Source organism: Eriocheir sinensis, chromosome 28, assembly GCF_024679095.1.
Source record: "Eriocheir sinensis breed Jianghai 21 chromosome 28, ASM2467909v1, whole genome shotgun sequence".
Lineage (NCBI taxonomy): Eukaryota > Metazoa > Arthropoda > Malacostraca > Decapoda > Varunidae > Eriocheir > Eriocheir sinensis.
Window position 1 is genome coordinate 6185021 of NC_066536.1, and position 20800 is coordinate 6205820.

The 20800-nt window shown below is 40.8% G+C and overlaps 1 protein-coding gene across 5 annotated transcripts; it reads left to right on the top strand.

Moving 5' to 3' along the window:
• On the top strand, window positions 1–20443 carry LOC127004426 (YY1-associated factor 2-like). 5 transcript variants are annotated; one of them, XR_007757785.1, is made up of 6 exons: window positions 71–226; window positions 5068–5100; window positions 10593–10712; window positions 14678–14803; window positions 18021–18372; window positions 18503–20443. XR_007757785.1 is itself a non-coding variant. In XM_050872103.1 (5 exons), the coding sequence occupies exons 1-5, from the start codon at window positions 201–203 to the stop codon at window positions 18289–18291; spliced, it is 576 nt and encodes a 191-aa protein (XP_050728060.1). In that variant the 5' UTR covers window positions 72–200; the 3' UTR covers window positions 18292–20443. The 5 variants fall into 5 exon arrangements, 4 of the variants coding, with proteins under 4 accessions (XP_050728061.1, XP_050728060.1, XP_050728063.1 ...); XM_050872103.1 differs by having other exon boundaries at window positions 72–226; window positions 18021–20443; XM_050872104.1 differs by lacking the exon at window positions 5068–5100 and having other exon boundaries at window positions 1–226; window positions 18021–20443.
• Window positions 20444–20800: the final 357 nt, after the last annotated feature.

Here is a 20800-nt window from a genome sequence, read left to right on the forward strand (position 1 = left end):
GCAAGTAGAAGAGAGGTTCAAGAGGAGGAGGAGGACTAGTGTACGAAGTGATACAAAGCGTCAGCAGAGGAGGTCTACAGAAGAAGAGGAGGAGGAAGAAGAGCAAGAAGAGGAAGAGGAGGAAGAAGAAGCTGCTGCTGCCAGAGTATTGGAACAGAGTGGCCGCGGCGGGTCGGTGGCAGCCGTCCTCACAGCGAGATATGGACCACAAAAAGAGCCCGAGCAGGTCAGTTTCAATGCCCTGTTCCAGTATGATGAAGTAACTCTCGCCGTCAGCGTGGGAGGTCTGGAATTCCTGCGTTAGAGCGAAAAAAGGCGGTAAACAGCGACCACTTGACAAAGGAACGAAGTGTCTTTTCTCGCATAACATTTTTTTATCGTTATCCCCGTGTAAATTGGTTCCTCCTGGCCAGGTAGCAAAGTTCAGCATGACGCCTGGTGCCCTGCGTCTTCACACCTTGACCGAGAACGCGAAAATGCAAATGGAATATTGTGGAGAAGAATTCTGAGTGTTTTTGGAGTCGCGGTGTCAAGTTGGTGCTGGGAGGTGTGGACTGCCTGCCTGCCTGCCTGCCTTCCTTCCTTCCCGCTGTTTTCCCGTCCCTGCCGCCGCTGCCTGGCACTGACAGCACCCGCCGCCTCCCGGCCTGCCCTCACACTGCTGATATCAGTGGGCGCTGGCGAATGACGCACCATCAGATTTCACAACGTTCATGAGATAGTAATGCTGCAATGGGGCTTCCTGGAGGAGGCCATGGAGTATTGAAGTGAGCCAGTAGAATGAGTGCCATGATCATTGGTATCACTGTATTCCATGTGCAGGAAAGGTTAATGCCTTTAGTACCTCAGCTCACATTACTTAGGAATGACTCCCAAATCACTCCAGTGGTTGACTTTTTTTTTTTTTAATTTTCAGCTTGGGTCACCTTCTAATTTTGATGACAAAACTTTTTTTCTGATTTTTTTTTATGTGTTTCAAATTGATTTGACATTTGTTTTTCATGCAAAACACTAGTTTTTTTGTTTCCCCCTCCCTCCTACTTCCAAAAACTTGTGATTTCTGCAAAACAAATAATGCAAATCAATATCAAACAAGTCAAAGCTCACCTGAAATAAAAGTTTCATTCGCACAGTACGTTAAAATGAGGGAGAAAAAGCACTTTACTTGAGCCCTCACAAGACTGAGGAACGTGGATTCCACTGGGGTCTTGACTGTGTGACAACATAGTGGCGCAGTGCAAAGCATATCACACATTTGTCAAAAACAAAAGATCAACTAATCTAACCAAACTAAATTTAACATAACCTGACCTGACATAATTATACTAGATCTAACCTAATATAACCTGACCTGTGGCCTGCTGCCAAAATGTGATGAGCAGAAGTATGTCCCCTAACTTCATAATTATCAATTTGCAAAGTATAAATATGATGAACAAAAGCTTTAGAATGACAAGGTCTACACTATGAAATGGGTGAGAATTGTCTAGCTTGAGGATGACCTCTGAAACATCCACAGATCTGAACATCCACAGGATAGCCCATGAATATTATAGCTAGCATGCTAGTGAATGCTTTAAGTATGTAAGTATCTATCAGCATATATCTGCAGATCCTTAACATCTGCTGTTGTGTCTTTTGGTAAAACTACAGAACAACCACTTCTCCCCCTCCACCATGCCAGCCCCCCCCTATCCCCCCAACACAAGCCTAGGGACCTGTGGGGAACTGGAGTTTTGGGGGGGAAGGCAAAATCACTGGAAAATGGGCTTCCAAAATTTTCCTAAAAAAATCCCTAATATAGGGAAAAATTCCCTGGTCTCGAAAGTAAGGAAAGTCCCTAATGTATACTCTTGTAATCTATTACAACATAACCTAGGAGCCGCTGCAGCCGGTCTGTTGACGAGTGTCGGGCGTGTCCCCCCCACCACCACCTCATGTCAAATATATTTAAACTACCCCAACCAAACTTTACATAACGTAACCTCTAACCGCCCCCCTTGACCCCCCTCCTAACCAAGGGGGGCTGCACCCCCTCTGGACTCCTCCCACATAACTTGCTAGGGAAAAAGACCCTAGAAGTAGACCAACTCTAGGGAAATGTCATGTCGAATATATTTAAACTACCCCAACCAAACTTTACATACCGGTAACCCCCTCTAAACCAAGAGGGGCTGGACCCCCCCCTCCTACATTATAACCTCCTACGGAAAAAGACCGTAGAAGTAGAGCAACTCTAGGGAAATGTCAAGTTTCATAATTACATATGGTACAATACTGATGGTTAACCCATCAACTTCTGGTAAGTTGATGGTAGATCATTGTTACCAAGTACTTTGGGGTACAAAATAAAACCGATTTGTGACAGCTGTCATCCAGCACTGACGCTTCTGCTGTCAACTGACCCGGGAGTAACCTACCGACTGCTACCTATCACCCTGACCTCCATTTTAGTCAAATTTTGAGTAGCATGTGCTGAACAATATCCGGTTGGCTTCTGACAAATGCTTGTCACAGCTTGATGCGACTGCGAGTCACCAAGCGCAACCCATTTCACACACCCGTGTCACTGTTCGAATATGGTGGTATTGAAGGGTCACAAGGACTCAGTTTTGGGTTATTTGATGCCGCAGTGTGGTGCAAGGTGCCTCATGGGCGAATTTTAAGTGACACATGTCACAGGACAAACATCTGGTATAGAATTGGATAGTAACCAGTCCTTTTGTTAAACTACATGCATACCAATAAAGAGGTTAAATACCCAGTTAACACTGACCGAGAGGTGATGTAGAATTATATGTTGAGGAGACTAAAGAAGACTAGTGTTGGTCTACCAATCCGTCTATCATGGCTGCGATAGGAGAACTAAGCTTCCAGGTGTCAGCCCTGTGTAGTAACACTTCATGAATGTAGTCCTTGAAAATCATTAAATACAAATACTTGCGCTGTTATTTGCTTTAATACAGAGATGAAAATATCGTAGAACTCTTAAAGACCATTTTATGTCCGAAATTGTAATGATCCATGGACAATGCACATATTTCTAAGAGAGAAACTACTTTCTTCAGCTCATGAATAGCAAGTCGAATCTGTTACAAGGTTCAGTCAGACAAAGATCACGGTGGAGAACAGATAAAAATTGGACTTAGAAAATCTCAAGGCATCCCCACATATTTAAGATGTTGACACTGTAAATTGGTATGAATTGGTAACTAGAACCTTAACAAGTGTGAAGTAAATGAAGTATCCTATGCATTCCACATGCTATTTTTCGGTATATTAGAAGCAGTAGTTAGCTAGATTAAGCTGTCTTTTACTTAGCCCCCACGGATGTTGGAGTTTGACTGTATCTGGAAGAGATGGGTATTTTGACGGAAATCCAGTCTTAATCCATTTACCGTATTGAAAGTTGTCGGTCAATAATTTGTTGAGCTTCTACTTAAATATGATTGATATGTTACTGGAGAGAGTTGTGTGGATTGTGTGTACCCAGGTCTGGAGAAAGCCATGACAGGATACCACACAAGCAAGTAATGTGAAAGCTGGGGCATGTTGGGGGACCACCACTGCCCCATACGCCACAGCTTTTTACCAGTGCGTATGCCCCATATTTCTTCCTTTCCATCGTATCGATAATTTCTATTGACACCATCGTCTTCAGGAGAATTTTCTTCATCAAATGGCATCGTTTGTTTTTACAGCAGCTTCATAATTGTATGCAAATATCGGTATGGAAGAAAAATTATATAAATATTTATAACTATATTATTCAAATTCCATCGTGATAAAATGAGCAACTTTTCCTCAATAGATTTTCTTGTATGTCGCACCAATAAAAAGTTGGAATTTTTTGGGAATCATGGAATTCCAGCCAAACGGTCAGTCCAAATCATAATGTGATTTTACAGTTGAGTTATACGGATGATTTTCTACAACTTTTATTCAATGAGATAAATTCCAGAATGAAAAAAAATACAAAAATTTACCAAAATTATTTTTAGTTTCACTGCAACTTTGGCTCTCTGCAGGCAGTAAATTTCCAGGTCAAAAATTATAAACTATATTTTTCAGATTCCATTGTGATAAAATGAACAACTTTTCTTCAATGAATTTTCCTGTATGTCGCACCAGTAAAAAGTTGGAATTTTGGGGAATCATGGAATTCCAGCCAAATGTGATAACCTAGAAAAAAACGGAGTTGACAGCAGGGTGCGCCAGAAAATTTTCTATAAAACATTTTTTATGACTTTCTCAATTTCAAAGTGTATTATCCGCTGACTTTTGCATTATGGGGGGATTTCTCGAGAAAAACTTTTGCGGTTAAATGGGGTTAAAAGGGTTGAAGGGGGTGAAGTCCCTCCTGTTAGGTAGGTTAAGTTAGGTTTGGTTAGTTAAATTAATTCGCACGTGGTGCTGGATGGCGGAAATAAGCACTGCATGACGGGGCAGGGTGGTTTTTTTAATGCTGACATGATGCGTCACAAATGGAAAATTCCACAAAGTGATGAGAAGGTTCCACCACGTACAGCTGTTGCGTGCTGCTCAGGGTTGCCAGGTCCGCGGTTTACCTGTCCAATTGGGTAAACCTACTGCTGTGTCGACACCATGGGCGTAAAAACACTTTCAGTCCCAGGAATTTCGGATAAGGGATTCTCAACCTGTACTTTCAAATGCAGTTTGTTTTATTACTCTAGGTTAATTAGTTTTTTGGTGAGTGTTTGAAAATGGGCCAAAAAAATCATTGTGTTCCAGGCTGGGGAGAGCGGCGAGCGTAAAACACACCCAGGGGTTAGGGGTTAAGGAATGGATTGCAGGTTTTTACTGAGAAAGCATCTTTACAAAGACTTGCTTGCCTAATTGGCTGGACTCACCTTAAAACATCATTTAAAGGAGCAGCGAGTAGCGGGCTTTTTTATTATTGTTTCCTTTTTTTGTGTCCTTGAGCTGTCTCCTTTGTTACAAAAAAAATCTTATAAGAATAGATAAATATAAAAAAAATGCATAGAGGATTTTTTTGTGTGTTTTGTAATGCTCTACTGCCTTACTAACTCAGGTATTTCTTTGAAGTTTCAGAGCAAGTCTTAACGGTCTAGGCCCCAAGTAAGTGAACTGTGCCTTGAAGGTGTTTGGAGTGCTTGGAAGGTGTAATGCTTTGGGGGAGGGAGGATGCATCACTTTTACTGCTTTTGTAATATTACACTGCTGGGGATTTGTTTCTTAAGTGAGGGAACATGTGGTTGCAGTTGCATGCATTAAGTTTCTATGTTTTCCTGTTTACTAACTTGTGTTAATTTTAGTCAATAATTCACCATCTTACCACTGTGCATGTCTTTGAGTTCTCTTCATTCAGTTGTAGCTTACTTCCACTTTTGTTGGGATTATTCTTCAAGGATTGCTCATCCCTTGGCTTTCTATGGTAGCATTACATTTTTTTATTCCTTTTTATTATCATTTTCATTCATTATCATTCATTTTCATCATTAACATTTTCTTGTTTTTAAAAGTTCTCTTAGCTTATACACATTTTCCCTATGATAACAATTCCAGTAATTTTCTATTTTTTAGTCCATTCTCTTCATTCCTCTACATTATCTCTCTCTCTCTCTCTCTCATATTGCTGGTCAAGCTACATAATTTTATATACCATTTTACCACCTCACTCAGCTACAGCTATAATCATCACACTTCAATAGGCCATCATGTCGCCTCATTACATTGTACAGGCATCTAATTAGTTTTGTGAGACAACACCTTGCTGAACAGCAGCTGTCATCACTTCACCTCAGCAGTCCATATAGCCTCACTACATTCCTCAGGCACTCAAGTATGAGACAACAGCTCAGAGACCAGTAGCTGTTAATATCTCACCTTATTTGGCAATCATAATACCTCATTACATTCTTAAGATATCTCAGGTGTGCGACTAAAACTGGGACCAGCAGCTGCCATCACTTCACTTCACCAGGTTATTAATAACTTCACTACATTCCACCTCTATGGTGCAGTAGTTAACATGTCTAGTTACAAATCTGCAGGCCTGAGTTCGAATCCCTGCTTAGGAAGTCAGCGTGCAGCTCACTCAGCTGTTCATCCTCCCTTTTGGGCTGGTTGATAATGGGTTCCTGGAGAAACCTGGGGAAGATAAACTGTGATGACACAGATGTCACACTAACCTTAGATGTCACACACAAAAATTTTCTTGACATGTTGCTGGGAAAAAAGATCTGAGCAGTGAAAGTGGAGTGAAAAGTGTAAGAGTGGAAAATAGCAAAGCACGTAGGCAAGTAAATCAGGGAAAGAAAAGGACAGAAAACCTAAGTTCAGAATAAAGTGCTGTAATGTAAGAAAGTGATGTAATACTGAAAAGAAAAGTGTGTATAAGTGAAAAAGAAGAAAAGAGGAACGAAAGGAGGAGGACCTAAGAAGCGATACAAAGCGTCACAGGTCAAAAGAAGAAGAAGAAGTGTCCTAGGGTAATGGGTTCTTACCCACTACAGGCTCAAGGGCCAGTGCGACAGAGATGAGCATTGCAGCCATGTGCAGCTATAGTGTACAATCCCAACTTTACTTACTGTTACATTCCTGAGGCATCTTGAGTGCAAGACACACCTAAGCAGGCTATTACATTGCATCATTACATTCCTCTATTCTGATGTGATATGTTTGTTTAACACTTTAGACTTTGCATGTTTTGTATTATATTTTGCCTGTAGTATTTGTTGTCTTGTATTGCATGAGTGACAACACATGTGAGTTCAACAAGAAGGGTCATGCAAATAAGTGTTGCAGGGATCTTTTGTGAGTTGGCCATGAGCTGCTCCTGGTACATTTTTCAAGAGAAATAAAAGCCTTTCCTCATAAGGCTTGAGTGCAAGGAAGAGGTCATCTTTGTTGCCATATGTTGAACACCTAAATTTAAAAAATGTCCTTCACATGGTGGGGAGACCAAAACTGCCATGTATTTTAATTGGGGTCAGACTTAACTATTTTATTGTGGTAGTATTACAACTTTATTCTTAAAAAGAGAAGTTTCTATTAATAAAGCCCAACATTCTGGTCTCTTTATTTGATACTCCATTACAATGCTGGGAGAATTTGAGATTTGATACGATTTTCACTCAAGATCCTCAATGTACAGTAAGATCTTGCATCTAACAATGAATGTATGCCAAAAAACATTCATTATCATTTGTTAGACACAAATACATTACTATGGGAAAAGCTATTATAGGAAGAAAAAAAAAAAAGGTGCCTCCACGGAGCAGTGGTTAGCATGCCTGACTACAACTCCGTGGGCCTTGATTTAACCTGTAAGAGGTAAATCATGTATATATACGTGAGGCCCGTGTTTACTATGCGGTTAATCACATATAAATACGTTCAGCATTTTAGCTCTTCCTACAGATTTGAAATTCCCTCTAGCCACATTAATTTTGTTTCTGGAAGTGTGGACTTTACATTGGTCTGTTTCCTGGGGTAATGGGTTCTTGCCCACCACAGGCTCAAAGGGTCAAGGGTACAGAGATGAACACTGCAGCCATGCACAGCTATAGCGCATGCCCTAACTTTTTTTTATTGGACTGAATCCTTATTTTAACCCCATTTTTACTCATTATATAAGTTAATGGCATTTATTTTAATCTTATAGTGATAAATAGTGATGTCATATAGAATAAAGAAGAAATGTAGATAACTTGACAGTGAGTTATGAATGAGGTGCGTGAGTAAAATGAAAGGTGGTATCTGAGGCAGGAAGGGAGGTTACTGAGCCGCTCCTTCCTTTATCTCGCTGTTGCCATCACCACGTCTCTCCTCCCTCCTCTTGAGGCAAGGTGTAAGTCACTGCCAAATGTACTTTAAATGGCAATGTAGACCACTTAAAGTGTCAGGAGACAGCTGTACAACACAACAATGTATATGTATGGCGAGAACTGAGGTAGGAGACTGGGGAGAGGTGGTGTAAGGGGAGGGTGGATGCTAATGGCATTACACACTCAGCCAAAGTGGCATGATATGAACCACATGCCTAAGATTTTTTGTTACATTTGACACTTTACTGTTAGATATGAATGTGGGTAGAGCAGAGGTTAAGAGTATTGTTAGATGCAAGATCTTATTCCACTGTACACTTTGAGTTTCACCACTTTTTTTTATTATCGAAACCCTTATTATTAGTTTCAGCTTTAATCTGGCACTTATCTATATTAAATGGCATCTCCCATTTATCATACCAGGCTGATTTTGGAGTATTTGCCTGTCTTGGTCTGAAAGTATTGAGTTACCAGACATTGTGTTGTCATCATAATTGGTAATAACAACAATGCTGTCATTGGTGTAGATTATGAACAGTACTGACCCAAGAATTGTCTTGAGGGGACATCACTAGTGACAGTAGTACACTCTGAGGCAGCTTCATAAATAACCGTCCTTTGTTGTATGTTGTTCAGCCAGTTGGCAATCCATCCATTTATGTACTTTATACCCACAAAGTACTTACTTGCTTGATTTGAAAAGTAGTTTTTGGGATGGAACTTTATAAAACACCCTTTGAAAAGTCCAAAGAAAATACATTTAGTGATTTGGTTACATTTTAAACTGAGGAGAGGTCATTATAAAATGTCAGTGTGTTGGACAAACTGGATCTATTGTTTCAGAATTTGTGTTGTGACCCCTAAATTAGTGAATGACTTTCTGGGTAATTCAGTTTTGTATGCTTACACTTTTGAGTAGCCCACATCACATATGTGAGGAGAAAGGATCTGTAAACAACACACCATGTGTATCACGAGAGATGGAATTGCATGGCTATTCAGTGATTGGTTGTTGTGCTTTTAACCATTGTTTTGATTAGCTGGTGAGTATGATGACTTTATTATCTACTTGACCTCTTACCACCCTTTTCTGTCTTACTATCTGCTAAGACCTGGAGGGGGTGCCTATGTGTATCAGTGAAACGGGCAGTTATCGTTACTGATAATGAAGAAATTATGTTTATTCAGAGATGTGCAGCATTTCTGTGTTCAGATTTTCAGTCAAATATACTTCATCTCATTCAGGAGGCTTTCTGCATTCACTTCAAAAGGCAATTTAAAAAAAAAAAAAAAAAAAAACGGGTTTGCTGTATCACTCCATTCACACTATCGCAAGACACCAAATTACTCACACTTTGACACTAAAGCAATTAATTACTGATGCCCACCCAGAGGCAAGCCATGTGTACACACCTTGTCTTAGTTGTGTATCATTTGTTCATGTCTACATTATATCTGTTCTTCCAATAAGTTGTGTAGGGGCAATTTTGTTGGTGAATAATTATTGTGAAGTGCATGAAATGATTGTTGGAGAAGAGATATAAGGGAGAGCCAGTGTTTTCTAGTTTGTGCTAAGAAAGGTAGGCTACACATTGCGGGAAGAACAAGAAACAAGTTGCAAGGAAAGAGTGACCCTGTATTTGATGTACCAAGGCCTGCTTTTCCCTAGCAACTTATACCTTGATCTTCCTGGGATGTGTAGCCTGCATTTCCTGGTGCAAACTATAAAAAATGGACTTTGTCCCTTACACCCCTTCTCCTTTGGATGTCTCATATGTGCTTCTTGGTATTTCTTCAATAATGAAACAGCAGCAATTTTGTAGCAAATCTCCCCTTACAAAAAAACTTTGTTGGATGTTCTGAAGATCTTTTACACGCAGGTGTTTATTATAAATAATTCATAGAGGTTCTTAAAAGGAGGTCACTGTCTTTGTGCAAGTAGATATGATGAGCAAGAGTTTTAGACTTGGTGTGAGTGAGGCAGAGTTGTGTAATGGCTCCAGACTTTACAGGAGTGTATCCAAGAAAGATGATAGCAAGTTTAGGGTAGTGGTGTAAGGTTGATTGTGGATAATAAAGATCAGTCCCCAGTAGCTAGTTTATATCCAGATGACTTCTATTGAGTAAAAGGGAGTAAGTTGGAAGAACTTGTAGATGAGTAAAATTGAGAGAGAAGGCAATGAAGGGACGGCTGTTAAGAATCCTGAGATGCAGAAGTGTGAGTGAAATTATACGAGTGAATAGTTCTTGTGGTGAAAGTTTATTTATTGATTGATGGATTTGATTTTTTTTTTGTATGCTGCCCATGGTGCTGGGAGGCTTTCTTGTTGGGTCTGTTAGATGGCTTCAGCCTGTTAGTGGTGCTGGGGAATTTTATTTTAAGTGGATGCTGTGATGTAAGACTTGCTTGGCCCATACTGCCCCCTGGTGCTCCTCTTGACTGAATTTGCTTAAATAAGGGTTGATTGATGATCTGGACAACATGTCGGTAATCTTCTACCACTTGGCAATGGTGGAAGAATTTCAGGTGCTTGCAGTGGGACTTGGACCACTCAGTCATTGCTTCCCCATTTGCATTTGAAGCCATATAATTTCCCACATATTCATTTAAGTTTTGATTTTGATCATGAAAATCATGGTATTGGTATTGAAAACATTTACATTTTTCATTAAATTTTAATCATATATATTTTCCCTTCTTGCTGAAACCATTTCTGTTGTATTCTTTTATATATAAACTTTTAGAGATAATATCCACTAAAACACATGATCATGTTACAGGAGGGTGAAACGTTCAAACAAGGAAGAAAACATGTGGGACTGCAGCGTTTGCACGTACCGCAACTCCCCAGAAGCCTTCAAATGTTTGATGTGTGATGTACGCAAGGGAACATCAACAAGGTAAGTTACAATATGTACCAACTAGAGTGTAATGTCTCTGTAGTCCAGCCAGGAAGTTTAATGATTTATTTTCCTTAAATAGTTTTCATCATGTCTTTGTTTACCCTCTTGCAATAAATTGTAACTGATAAGAATTCAGTTCGTTCAAAAAGATAAGTGTACCATACCTCAGGCCTTTTAACTAATTTTTAAAAGAACCTTTATTCATAATCTGGAAGCAAAGTAGTCTGGCAGTAGCATCTGGTGACCTATTATCAATTACAGATCTGTGTTTTCCTCTCATAGCCTGCTTCCCTCCTTAATGTTTAGGGAATTGGTTTTAGTTACATGTTTTTTTTTACCTATTTACCCTCAAACTTGTTTGGCAGTGTTTGTGTATGACTATATGCCATCAGCCAGTGGATTGCCTATTGTGATTTGAGTAAATTGAGATCATGAGTCTTGTCCTGTCTAAAATTAGCTTGGAAGAACCTGAAGAATCAGTCAGAAAGGCAAGTACATAATTGTGCTTTATTTATATTTTGATTTATGGTATTAAAACTGGCAGTCGTAGGCTGCCACCCAAAAATATCTTCCTCATTGGCAGAAGTCTCACTCTTGAGCCTCCTTGGTCATACAGTGAATCTAAGGGCCGTACTTTAAAAACCTTTCGCCAGGCCTGGCACTGGAGTTCTCCGGGCAATCCGATATTTGGTACCATTAGACGGAATGAATGCTTCGCCGGGCTAAGCCTCGTCAGCGCTGAGGACGAAATAGTAATGGAACTTGCCGCCGAACGATAGTCCAGGCGGAGGCTTCCTTTCCCGCTGGCGAAAGGCATAATTTTGAATTGTTTTACTATGTCTGCAGTAGCATGAGAAGTTGAACGAATTAGGAAAGACGCACTAATTTATTTTTTGCAATAACTCAAGCTAGTTATATAAATATCGGTGTATTTACATCTTTTTTCAAGACTATGTAGTATCGCTCCATGAGGATTCAAGACGCCTGCCTCCTCCTTGTCACTGATGACCTCAATAACTCCTTGAAGAGGTCGACCAGCATCTCCTTATCAACTGAGGATAAGGGAGATGATCGGGAAGCAGAAGTCTCCAAACAGGATGCCATGGTGCACACTACACAATGAAGATTGTAAAGTGACTGATTTCAATCATTTGGTGACGAGCATATATACGTGCGGGCCAATGGACAGCTGCACAGAGGTCATGGGTGCACCCTGTCGGAATTATCCCTCGGAAGGGATTAGCGGGTACAAGAAATCGCGCGCTTACTGTCACACCCTCAAATTCTTCTAATCTCCCCTTTCCCAACCCTGGGGTCGCTAAATACTTTTCCTGGGGGTCGTGGTAATGTCTAGAGGTGCATGATTGGGGTCGCCTGTAAAAAAGGTTGGGAAACACTGCCCTAATCAGTCATTCGAGGATCTAGCACACACACACACACACATGTACACACACATTCTTTTCTTGAGGGCTTATTAAATTTTCTTCACTCGCTAATCCCTAGGCACTGAGGACTGGGTGAGGCGCTAATCTCAGTGCAGCCGTTGTCTTTATATCCACCCACCCACACCCATATGCCACACCCACATTCATGATCATTCGTCGGAATGATTCCTGTTTTTTTTTATCCCTTATTCCTTTCCCCAGGTGTGGGGTCAGAGGCCCTTTTCATATATATGTATATATTTCTCATATTTTGTTTTTGTACATATTTCGAAACGAAAAATAGTAATTACCGTCATGTTTTTGATAAATTTCGTCGAAGGAGACCCTGATGTACCCAAAGTGGGTACTCAGCATATAATGTATGCGAAGGATGAATATACACCATACAAATTTCCCGCGCTTTTTAGTCGACATGGTGCTACATCTAGCAGGCTTTGGGAGTGTTAGTGCGGGCGATCACTTTCGGTCGCCAAGGCTGGCGATCGCCACCGCTGGAGAAAAATGGGTGTTTAAAGTGCGGCCTTCCTCACCGACACGATTGTCAAGCGCAACTTCGCCAGGCATTCGCCGACCTTGGCAGATGGTTTTAAAGTATGGCCCTAAGACAATACAAGCATCCCTGTGATACCTTGAAGTTAGAGAAACTGAGCTGTTGGGCAAAATTTTCACTGGCTATTTTCAATTCAGCACCTCTCAACATTACTCTACTGGCTTATTGCTGCTGGTACCCTTTAGAGGTTCATCAACTTAGGCTTGACCGTAATTCTTTGACCATTCTTCATACAAATCTTTGACGTATCTGTAAATTCAGTGGTGCACACCTGTCCCTCCATATTTGCAGATTTGCACATTCGCAGATTTTCCCCCTTGCACAAAGGTGGCTGTAAAAGAGTTTTCGCTGCACCACTCCAAACATGCACGGTCTGCCCATAGATGATTTAGCTGTTCCAGAGGAAAGGACAATGTATACATGCATAAAACAGCATCAAATATCATAAAGAGTATCATTCATCTGCTAAACATACTATAAACTGTACTCTGCTAAACATACTATAAACTGTACTCTATTTTACGTACACTTCTTACAAATTAAATTTGTCATTTTACCACCACAAAGTCACGGGAATCATTTATTAATGAAAGCTTCTTTCCTTTGATAGAAAGTATGAAAAATATGAAATGGGTAATAAAAAAAAAAATGATCATAACTACAACCAGGTGTTCACTTGATAACTGTAAACAAACAGAACATGTGTTGGCAAAAGCGGTAGGGCGGCAGTGGTTGGGACTTGTTTATATGGGGCAAGGAGAGAGGCAAGTTAAATGGGCAAATAGCCAGGACTGGGGTTACTGTAGCAGTTGTAGGTTAGTAAACACACACACACACAAACCGTAGCTCAGTGGATAGAGCGTCTGCCTCACAACCAGAAAGACCGGGGTTCGATTCTCCGGCTGGGTGAAGATAAGTTGGGTTTATCTTCTTTCACGTGTAGCCCCTGTTCACCTAGCAGTGAGTAGGTACGCGACGTAAGGCGAGGGGTTTTGACCTCGTTGCCACGGTGTGTTGTGTGTGTGTAGTCTCAGTCCTACCTAAAGATTGGTACTATGGGCTCTGCTCTTCCGTAGGGGAACGGCTGTCTGTCTTGAGAGAGACCCGCAGCAGACCAAGAGGTGAATTACACACACACACACACACACACACACACATACACACACACACACACACAGACACACACACTGTTAAATACAATGAAATACTATTTATGAAGCAGAAACACTGCCCATAGGCTTTCTTGAGGGGGACCTGTTTGTCAGCCCCAGCCTGTTAGTGGTGCAGGCCAAGTGTTTTATGGTGGTGCCATCTTGCTTGATTTAGGCTGCCCTCCCTGGAGCCTCACTTGATCCTCTTTAGAGAGTTTCTTTAGAATGCAGGTTGATAGATGGTCATCAGGATAGCATGTGGGTTGTCTAAGGCCATTTGGCAAAGACAAAATTGTCAGCTTGTAGTAGCAGGTGGGACTTGAACCTGGGTTCATCAGGACACCAAGCCCATGCACCAACCACTCAGCCACTGCCTCCAAAAGTACTGTAAGCATAAGACCTTTGAAGAATTAAATGTAAAATTTATAATTGAGGACTTAGGCCCTATGCAGATGAGCTGCACATTGAATATGATTTAAAGGAAAATGCAGTTATTATAACCATCAATTCACATCTTTCATATACTTGTTCAGCCTCATGTGCCTCTACAGATATACAGGACAGGATATTTGCACCCTTCAGAGACAGGCCTTTTAGATGAGAAGCAGTTGGGGGTGGGGGTTGAGATTCCTTTGCCTCGCCCACATCCCTGTGGGTTATTGAAACAAAGGCTCTTTATAGCAAAAAAATGATGAGACTGACACCACAAAATTGTGCAGTATACATTTTCTCTCTCATATCTATCTATCTGTCTATCTATATATTTAATTTAATTTAATTTAGAAAGATAAGTATGGATATTCATGCATTCCTCAGAAAACCTCGACTAAATGCTGAGCTTGTGGCAGCTCAGGTGGCCCAAGTGATGCCCCCAAAAGTGAAGAAGGCTGAGAGAAAAGATCGGGACCGCAAAGGTGATAGTCGCAATCTGCAGAAGGGCAGGTGAGTGAGATATCTACTTTATAGATGGCATTTTATTTTACTGCAGTCAGGAAACTTGTAGTACAGATTTTGCTGGATTTGTACTGCTTTGTAATCTAGCCATCATGCAATATGAATCTCTTAAAGTTATCATGATTGTTTATTACAAATTAATGTACATCAGAACTTTGCTTGAACAAGAGGTAGGTTCCATAACAGGTCACATAAATTGATTTTGCACTAAGTATGATTCTTCCCTCTTTTTTAATGCTTGATGACTATTTTATGGCAGTACAGTGATGTACAATAATGTCTATTGGGTTTATATCACATCAGTCAGATCACAACTGTACAACCAAACACTATACACAATAATACACAATGTTATAACAAGACTACAAGAGGCCAGACAGCCTGCACATGGCAGCTCCTGAAAATTTCCCCTGAAGTAGCTATGGTCACATAATTTTGCTGTGGCTACAAGTGAGCACTACCTGCCTCACCTGGCCCCCAAAGGATGATGTAAAATTTGCTTTGTTTTGTTCGAGTTGTCATTTTGTGCCATTGTAACTTTTTCTCCAATACTCATCCACTTTATTGATCCATTTCACTGGTGATCTTCCCCTCACACTGTCTCCTTCAATTTTCCCCTCATGCTCTTCACAAACCCTTTTAATTTTCATCCCAGACCATCTCTAAGCATCACACTTCACCCAGTCAACTACTTCCCAAGCCACTCCTTTCACTGTAACACACACACCTAACAGTTCATACATACAGTCGTCCCTCAAATAGTACGGGGGTTAGGGACCCAGGACCCCTGTACTATTAGAAAATCCGCATAAAATTAGTGCCCCCCCCCTAGAAACTATCCTGGGCACTTACGGAATCTGGCTCCTGCCTGGCTCAGTTGCCAGTTATGCATTTCTTCTGCAGTCACAGTGCAGTGTTACTACACTGGGGGGATCGAGGGGGGCGAAGCCCCCCTTTTAGAGGTCAGGTTATTTAAAGTTCGGTTGGAGTAGTTTAAATACGCGTCCCTTAACTACATATATAATAGCGAGGCGCAATGCCGTATTTTGGAGGCGCGGAGTCAATCTCCACAATTGCCGTTTCGTATCTTATTTCAAGTATGATTTAGAAAGCAATAGAGACTATGGTAGAGAGTACAAGAGAGTGTGAGTGTATGACATGGCCCACTCGCTGACATTGTGAAAGGCAGCACTGCCAGGATGGCTCCGTTGCCCAGCGTGGTAACACTATGGCGGAAAATGCATAACTGGCAACTTTGGCCTGCGAGTCGAAGCTGAGCAAGGCGGGACTTGGATTCACGTGGTATCCTCTCCCTACTGCAACTTAACTCATACCAAAATGTAACTTCTCCTAAATCTGAATTTTTCTCCATGGTGAACAGCTTTCTCGAACGCTTTGGGGTGCTTACAGCAAGTGTTTTGGCTTGTCTCTTGAGTCCCATGTTCATGTTATATGGTAATGGAGAAGAGTATCTGAGGTTGTGCACACACACGGACTTAAGGAAAGCGCATACGTTTCAGTCTGGCAAAACGGTGTTCCTGATGTGCACACACATTAACTGAGGAGATGCGCATGGGTGGCAGTCTGGTAGAACCATTGAGTTAGAATTGGTGGAGTCGACACGGGTGTTTCTTTATAACACCCAAGGGATACAGAAGTTTACGGAATGTCTCTGTTATGTAGATTATCTCATCATCAAGGAACTTGTTATCACAGATTCTAAGCGCCCTTAGGAAGAAACCGATTACCACTCCTGTTTTTGTTTTTTCGCTGTGTGCAGATAGGTAGTGAATAAAATCGTCTTTGTTAGTGGACTTCCTATGTACTGAGAACTTTGCACTGCTATGATTTCGGTGTATGACTGTGTCGAGAAACGGTATTTTATTGTCCACTTCTAGTTCTATTGTGAATTGTATGAACGTGTTTACTCCGTTTAGTCTTCTTAGCTTGTTTTCAACATTTACACTTTTTGGTATCACCACTAGAACATTGTCCACATAACGGAACCACTTAGAATTTGTAAATGTTGAAAACAAGCTAAGAAGACTAAATGGAGTAAACACGTTCATACAATTCACAATAGAACTAGAAGTGGACAATAAAATAAAATCATAGCAGTGCAAAGTTCTAGTTACATAGGAAGCCACTAAACAAAGACGCATTTATTTCACCCTATCAGCACACAGCAAAAAAAAACAAAAACAGGAGTGGTAATCGGTTTCTTCCTAAGGGCGCTTAGAATCTGTGATAACAAGTTCCTTGATGATGAGATAATCTACATAACAGAGACATTCCGTAAACTTCTGTATCCCTTGGATGTTATAAAGAAACTAAAAAACAAGGCTAAAATGATATATGAAAGAAAAAGTGAAGAAAAAGAAGAAACAAGTGGGGAATACTTAGTTGTTCTGTATGCAAAAGGAGCAGAAGCAATAACAAAAATGTTGGCTGACGCAGGCGTGTGCGTAGCATATGCCTCAGGACAAAAGCTGCAAGAAATGGTGAGAGGAAAGGCTAACAGGGACGCGAAACAGTTAAGTGCAATATACTCCATTCCATGCGGCGACTGCACGGCTCATTACTACGGTGAGACTGCTCGAGGATTGGTCAGAAGAATAAGGGAACACAAAAGCGACATGCGTTTCCACCGAACCACAAACTCTCTCGTTCTGCATGGGGATAAACACGGACATTTGCCAAGTTGGGAAAGAGCAACGGTTTTACATAAAGGATTTGAAAAGAGGAAGAGGAAGCTAGTCGAGGCTGCATACATAGCGACGAGGGAAGCCACCAATCACAGAGAAGGATTCGTAAGCCTCTCCCACTCTGCCGCCAGCCTCATCCTCATGGACCAATCAGCGCACGCGCCTGCCAGACGTCCAGCGAGATGAGTCGCCTCAAGGGGGTATATATACAGCCTGTCCTGAATTGTCTGTTACTCTCTGAAGAAGACCTTGCTGTCGAAACGTTAGAGAATACAAAGTGTTCCTGATCCAGCCTGGATTTCCTTACCACCTTTACACTCATTTGTCCTACCTCTACACAACACTTCGATAACAGAATTATAGATGCAGCAGTGTTTTTTATATCTTTCAGCATAGGGTCAATTAAATAAGATGAAAACTAATTGTTTTCTGTCAGTTATATTACAATTGAAATTCTACTTTCAGAATTTTTAATATCCATTTGAACATTTTTTTTCTAGGCCTAGGTTGAAGAATGTCGACCGCAGCACAGCACAGCACAATGCTGTCACAGTCAACAATGTAACAGTCATCATCACAGAGTTCCAGCCCAAACACCGGTCCTCCTCCACAACCTCTTCTACCAAGACCACCACCTCCTCAGGCAACACCTCCTCAGCCACCAACGGGGATGCTCAGGTCATGTCATCCTCAGAGGCTGGTTCCATCTCGGATGCCTCTACAGATACAACGCGCAATGGGGATATAACAACAGAATCTAGGAGCTCTTAGGTCCCCTCTACCCTACACTGTGTCCTAGGCAGCTCCCATATTCATCTCACACATCATCTTCACCACCCTCAGAGACAAATGGTGAGAGCCAGAGCACAGTTGAACATTAGTGATTGTGTCACCAGCAAGTGCCCTTTTGGCTTACAAACACTGACCTGAACTGGTGCAAATGTGTGTGATGGTGCCCTAAAGGAAAAACTTTTTATTTCAGAAATGGATTTAAGAGGTTGTGCTGCCTCCTCCTAGATGTGACGTGACAAGAGAGAAATGCCTTTTTTTTTTTTTCCTGACTCCAATACTGCCAGTTTGTATGTACAGTTTGGTTAACCTCAAAGGTATTATTTAGCTTTTATGTGTCACAGCTGATAGCCATGTATGTTTACTGTTTTAGGATTTGTACAAATCAGTTTGTGAGGGACTGCCTTTTCCCATTGTTCTTGCCTTTGAAGACAGATTTGTAGCTAATGAATGAATATATATGGTTAGGTAAAGTTACCTGCAGCTAAGATTGTGCCCCATCAAACTTGTGTTTGCAGTGTGGTAAAGTGCAGCCCATACTGCCCAAACAATATCCTCAGCTGCAACCACAATCATCATTATTAAAAGTTTGTTTGAATTTGTAACACTACAGAAAGGAACAATTGTTATGAAAATGTACAAATATATCATGTTGCCTTGTTAGCATTGTCTAAAGAAATTTTTGTGAAAATTAAATACTGACACAGGGGTGCCTACCCTTGGCACCAGAGCAATGCCACTGCCACCTTTGTGTCCCCCTGTGGTACCAAAGTCATGATTTTGCCATGGGGCGTCTCCTGTTAAAGTTAGGGATTAGGGCTTTGAGTCCTTGGATGTAAATTTGTATTGAACATGGTAGACTAATGTAATATAGTGTGTGTGTGTGTGTGTGTGTGTGTGTGTACAGCACTCATCATAAAAAAGTATGCTGGACATCCAACCTGGCATACATTAATCACAAAAACAGTACCCCACCCATTCTCAATTAGTTAACACCAATGCATTATGCCAGCTGTCAGCCATTGGTGATATCCTCTTGTTCATAGCTTTAACATGCTCTGTGAATTGTAGCTTGCTTTGTGAGTGAAATTGTCTTGCTGCTCAGTGACTCCTCTCCCCAGTTTCCATTTCAATATAGTCTTTGATGCTGTAAACAATAGCATATATTGACTAGATAAAACTGGACTGTAGGATATTGTCCTGCCAGTGTGTGATGTGATTACTTTGAGGTACTTCGAGGCAAATCAAAGACTGGTAGTGTAAATATGCCTCCAGCCAAACTACATCCTGGTAAGCCTAAAGAGATTTCCCCCAGGCTTTGAGAGGTCTTGGTAAAGAGCTGTAGAATGATCTCTTTGAGGGCTGTGAGTCATGGGGGAATTCTTCTTGGGTGTAGTGGTCTGGCTGCAGGGATTTCTTTATACTACTGCTTTCCTTTGAGTGTCACACCTAGTTCCTCACATAATGGTCAAATACAAACTTGCTCAATGATTTCCTGTCTGGTACCCAAGCTTTGTGTAGTTCATTGATCCCTGCTATATTTCAGGCATTACTTTTGTTTTTTCATCCCATAATAACTTTGGTACAGGATCCTAAGTCAGAACAACTTTTCACTGGATGGAGAGACTTGACCAATAACATAAACTAACCACACAAGCTAATTGAGCACTCAGATGTGTACTGGAGGATGTGGTGTCATTCTTCTAGCTGATTGCTGGCTTAATATATTAGTACAAATAGAACAGATGGGACATTTTTCATCATCAATGGATGCCTGGTTGTGTGTCAGACTGGTACACACACACACTCACACACATGCATAATGTATGAGAGTTTGTGTGTGTGCATCTTTCTGTCATATGTAAGACCATTTATATTTCTTCAAGTTTATCAAGTGAGCTGAGTTAGCTCAGTGTTATGTTTAGTTTCCATAGGATATCATACATTTTTCATAATATATGAATGACTTTGATGCACACTCATCATGTAAATGATGTCTGTGCCATGTCTCTTGATCATGTTGGGAAACTGGATTTCCTTTCATCTATACCTTCTCTAAGTGTGTGTGTGTGTGTGTGTGTGTTTGTGTGTGTGTGTGTGTGTGTGTGTTTTGGAAATAAAAGTTTACATTTATTTTGCTGTGACTTGTACATTGCTTATTGACCCCTTTTTTTTTTACTCAAAATGAATTTTCAGTATAAATTTTCAAGGCAATGATGTATTTTATTATTATTATTTACATCAGTAGTATTAGTATGTTTTTATTTTCATTAATGTATTCTTTTCATTCTATATTTGTTATTTTAATTGACAATTATAAAAGGCTGTATTTCACTGAGGCAACCAAAGGGTACATATCTTTAAGTTACAATAGAGGTTGAACCCAAAGTCTGTCAAACCTCATTGGTTATGAGTAATGAAGAGTGAGTGAGATGCTGAAAAATACTGTGTTTGACAAAGATTATGTGGCATTATGGTCAAATAGATAAGA